Below are 4,414 nucleotides of genomic sequence, written 5' to 3'. Positions count from 1 at the left end.
TAGACGATTTATTATATTGTATTTTATGTATTCTGATTTGTCAAACGTTTCTCGTACTATCCAGCTACAAGTTCGAAGTAAATGCAATCTTCGCTAAACTGATTACCAAATCCATTTCTTTATTACGTGATAAACTTAATTAAACATGAACGTGCTTTTTAGGATTCATGTTAACACCGGTCGTGAATATGTGGCGCAATAATAACGATGTCTGGAACGCAATGATTAGAACCCTGCCTCAGGAAGGGATCTATCCCTTCCGCGCCCGTGTACGAGATACTCTACGTCGTGCAGTCGTTTACAATGTTCTTTAGCGCCACAGCATTTGCCACCATGGACTACTTCCTGTACATCATCGTGTTCCACGCGTGTGGACAGTTCGACGTACTCGCCGCAACCCTTAAGCAATATGATGGCTCCATCAGGCACCGTTACACGAAGAACGAGCATAACTGTGCTTGCCTCTCGTGCATCGTCAAGCTACACGTGCATATTCTAAGATAAATCGAAACAAATTAGAGATTATCACGGAATTATTCTGATTACAAGACTTCAAACTGAGTGTCTTTCGTACTTTTATAAGTAGATTCTACTTCTTTAGAAAGAATAAATGCACATTTTTCGGGAGATTTTTTCTCCGGGCGAATACCACACGCATTGTGAAATATGACTGCAGAATTAAAGATTAAATCTGTAGTTCTAATTTTAATTCCGTTCAATTTTAATTTTGTTCAAATAAAAAGAAATTTTCAAAAATGTTGGAATGTTTCCGAGAATGTGACTTGAAATTTTTGATCGTTTATGTACGTAGTCCTAGAATTAAAGAAAGTGCCTTCTTCTACATTTTATTCAAAAGATCTCGCACGATTCTTATGAAAAAAACGTCTTTGGTCAATTTGCTTGAATTTGTGTGATATGTTGTAGTGACCGAAGACGTTTTTCTCATAAGAATCATGCGGATTTCTTTGACAACGACAGTAATTAATTATTAATTTCAGCTATGTGGGTATTATAGAAAAGTCCTTTCGTGACTTTCTTCTCTTACAGTTATTGTCATATTGGGTGATGCAAATTTTATATGGACGCGAACTTATTTTGGTAATGGACATTTTCTACCGGTTCTTTTTCTAATTAAACAAGTATAATATTCAAAATATGATAGGTGTTATTACGAATGTATATAATATGTATCTATTATTAAATGATATGAAAAGAATGAACATCAATAAAACATTTTTTGTTTCAGCACGTTCAACACAGTAATGTTAACGATATTATTACGACCATCTTATACATGTTCACGATGATGTATTACACATTTTTATATATTGCTATCTTAGCGAGTGCATTATTAAAAAGGTAACTCACAAAGAAATATAAGAATTCTATATTTTTTTATTTAATAATAAAACGTGATTTTATGTGGCGGCCGACAAAGAGCGAAAACATTGGAACGATAGCGCATAATCTGGAGTGGCAACGTTTCCCACGGGATTCTAATCTGCCTATTATAGTAGCACGCGCAAGGCGATACCTTGCAAACTTACCGCAGAAAGGTTCTTTACCTTGTCTTTTCCTTTCTACACTACGGTAAGTACTCATCGTCATCTCGTGACATCTTCCGAATAAATTCTTCAAATCACCCGGATACTAATCCATGTTTTTCGGTTGTTTTCAGATCCTGACGACGACGATCTCATACATATCCGTGCTCGCGGCATTAAATAAAACGAATTTTCATAAACAGAGATGATTTACGAAGTATATTTCAGTTAGTTTTATGTTCGCGACAGTAGCAATATACGACAGTCGTAGTCCTCGATCTGACAAATCAGGATACGCCAAAGCTTGTGCATTACTTTTACGTCCACGTATAGCGGGGAACACAGACTTTTGCATAACGCATAATACGTAAACATAAGAAAACTAATTCGTCTATTTCCTTATGCACATGTGTATGGACCAATCAATTTTCTTATGCTTACGCAATATGCATTGTGCAGAAGTGTGTGCTCCCCGCTTACAAATGCGAATCACAAACACAAGACTGACAGATAACAGTAAGGCAACTACTCGAGATTGACGAGGGTGCCTAAATGCATAATATCTGTGCAGTGTTTAAAATAATTATTATAATCACTAAATAGATCTTTTTGGTAAAATATATTTGTGTATTTATTGTACTTTTGGTAATTCTACAGAATAGGGCCTTTTCCGAGTATTTATTTCTTGCGGTTTTCTTGGTAAAAACCTTTGTTGTAACTCCGACAGTGATAATCAATCGGGGGAGCCCGAAAAATATGCACCCTACCTATTTTTTTTAACCTATTTTTACTTTATTTTTGATAAATGTCTAGATTAAGGGCGACCTCACCGATTTCAATGACTTTGATATATGTTGTCAAGATCATGACCCCGAGTGACCTTCAGAAGGTTTTATCCGTCGTTCGTTATTCGTTAAAAAGTTATTAACGTATGTAGAATTACCATACTATTATTTAAAAAAAATTGTAAATCTTAAATTTTAATAATTTCAACATTTGTATTTTAATATCAAAAATTTACTAACGATGTTATTGTAAGTTTTTCTAGTATTTTGCTGAACAATTATTTCAAACAAAGAAATGACACCATTGCCCAAAATATTCAAATTATGAAAAAGAAAAGAAAGATAAAACAGTTCGAAAATAACAAAACTATAAATAAATGTGAATATTTCGTTTTTATTAAACATTAACGTTTAAACCTAATTTATCAGATAATTTTTACAAAGTAAATTTGTAAGTAAACATAAAAAGTAAATTGATTTGTCCTAAACTATCAAACAAAAACTATTTCAATTATTTGCAAAATGTATAAACGGACACGTGCGGATATCTTTCCTTCCATTGATTAACAAATTGATGAACCAATTGATTTATATTACAGAAAATGAAAGAAATCTCCTGCAGTTTAGGACATTGTTTCAAAATAACGGAACAATTATCAGGTATATCAAGTTCCACGTTAAAAAGTTGTAACTTTTTTAAGTTTTTGCACTGCGCTAGTAATTCCAACTGGTGATCAGTGAGGACACCACCGAACAAAAGAACTTCTTGCAAGTTTTGATAAGAGGAAAGTAATCTAAATAAGCTCTCATTATCAGCTGGGTATCCGTATCTGTAACAAAAATGATGTAATTAGTACAGTACTTTAATTAATTGCAAAGAAAAAATTCATGTAACTTTTTCAAGATGCTCGCAAAAGAAGCAAACAAATTTCAATAAAGAATACAATAATGTGTGTTTTAAAAGAAAATATAGCACACACTTACAGATCAAATTCCACTTTTTGTAAATTCTTACAGTTAGCGAGAGCATTAATACCCTCAGATGTAAGACGACGTGCGTCTTTAAAGCTTGCCGATAACTGACGAATTCGTTGATTATTTTGCAGTATTTTGCAAAGACGTTCGGTTGTTATACCAGTATAATAAAGGTTTAAGTGTTCCAAATTATTTAGCCCCTCGAGATACGAAAATCCTTCGTCATCTATGCCAGAATCACTTAGAACCAATTCTAAGAAAAATTTGTATTACAAATTGTTATACAATTTACCAATAATCTTGACAATTATATACATATACTATAAGCATATACCTTTCAAATTTTTGCATGTCTCTGAAGTTTTAAGTAGGACAGGATTTAAACATTCTCCATCGTTGCAGTCACTTAATCTTAAATGCGTTAAACGCCTGCCGCAATTATCAAGAAAGTTTACGAAATCATTAACATCAAAATTGCATCCTGTAAGATCTAATTGTTGCAAATATTTACATCTAAGTGTAAAATAACAAAATATATCACACATATATTTGTCAGAGCTAATATAACGCATATTCAAACGTGTATAGAGTAGAGGATCCCGTGTTAAAATATCAAAGCGCCAATTATTTACTTCATTCATGCGGCATAATGTTACCACATTTAAGTATTTAAATATTTTTAGTAGTATTTCATTCTGTAAAGAAAAAATATAATTAATATAATACAAAATAAATACTTTAATACTCAAAGTACGAAATGTTATTATTGTAATAAATATTGTGATGAGAAATAGACTTCTTAGAATACTTTACAGGAAGCGCAGATAAACTGCAAAGTGATAGCTCCTTGGATTCATCCAATGAGAGTTTCACTCTCTTGGCACAATTCGAATTACTTTTCAAGAAAATACGACGTGGATATCTCTGATCAAGAGGTTGCTCATAACCAGGGATTACTTCTGAGATACTCTTTTGTGCTTCAAATTATTCTTATAAGAAGTCCTTCTTATGTCGCTGCAAATATTATCGGAACAAATTAAGGGAATCCTGGACAGGGGACAATTACTGACAAAAATCATGAAAATATACACGCAGGTTAGTAAGGCGAGA

At 32.9% G+C, this 4,414-nt stretch overlaps 1 protein-coding gene across 1 annotated transcript; it reads right to left on the bottom strand.

The window, feature by feature from the left end:
- Nucleotides 1–225: 225 nt before the first annotated feature.
- Nucleotides 226–4,135, bottom strand: LOC112452533 (F-box protein At1g47056-like). Its single transcript, XM_025012808.1, has 5 exons — nucleotides 4,118–4,135; nucleotides 3,639–3,999; nucleotides 3,314–3,557; nucleotides 2,910–3,159; nucleotides 226–480 (listed from the first exon to the last, which is right to left on the bottom strand). Exons 2-5 carry the CDS (start codon nucleotides 3,943–3,945, stop codon nucleotides 226–228), a joined length of 1,056 nt encoding a protein of 351 aa, XP_024868576.1. The 5' UTR covers nucleotides 3,946–3,999; nucleotides 4,118–4,135.
- Nucleotides 4,136–4,414: the final 279 nt, after the last annotated feature.

Source organism: Temnothorax curvispinosus, unplaced genomic scaffold (assembly GCF_003070985.1).
Source record: "Temnothorax curvispinosus isolate PA1 unplaced genomic scaffold, ASM307098v1 QBEX01003425.1, whole genome shotgun sequence".
Lineage (NCBI taxonomy): Eukaryota > Metazoa > Arthropoda > Insecta > Hymenoptera > Formicidae > Temnothorax > Temnothorax curvispinosus.
The sequence above is the reverse complement of the archived record's forward strand: the minus strand, read 5'-3'. Positions and strand labels throughout refer to the sequence as shown.

Bases quoted from the DNA above. Each gene is read 5' to 3' on its own strand.
- LOC112452533 (XM_025012808.1), bottom strand. From the start codon at position 3,945: ATGAATGAAGTAAATAATTGGCGCTTTGATATTTTAACACGGGATCCT. The intron at 3,558-3,638 runs GTATATGCTTAT...AATTTTTCTTAG, and splicing joins GACATGCAAAAATTTGAAAG to AATTGGTTCTAAGTGATTCT. The intron at 3,160-3,313 runs GTAAGTGTGTGC...TTTTTGTTACAG, and splicing joins CAAAAAGTGGAATTTGATCT to ATACGGATACCCAGCTGATA.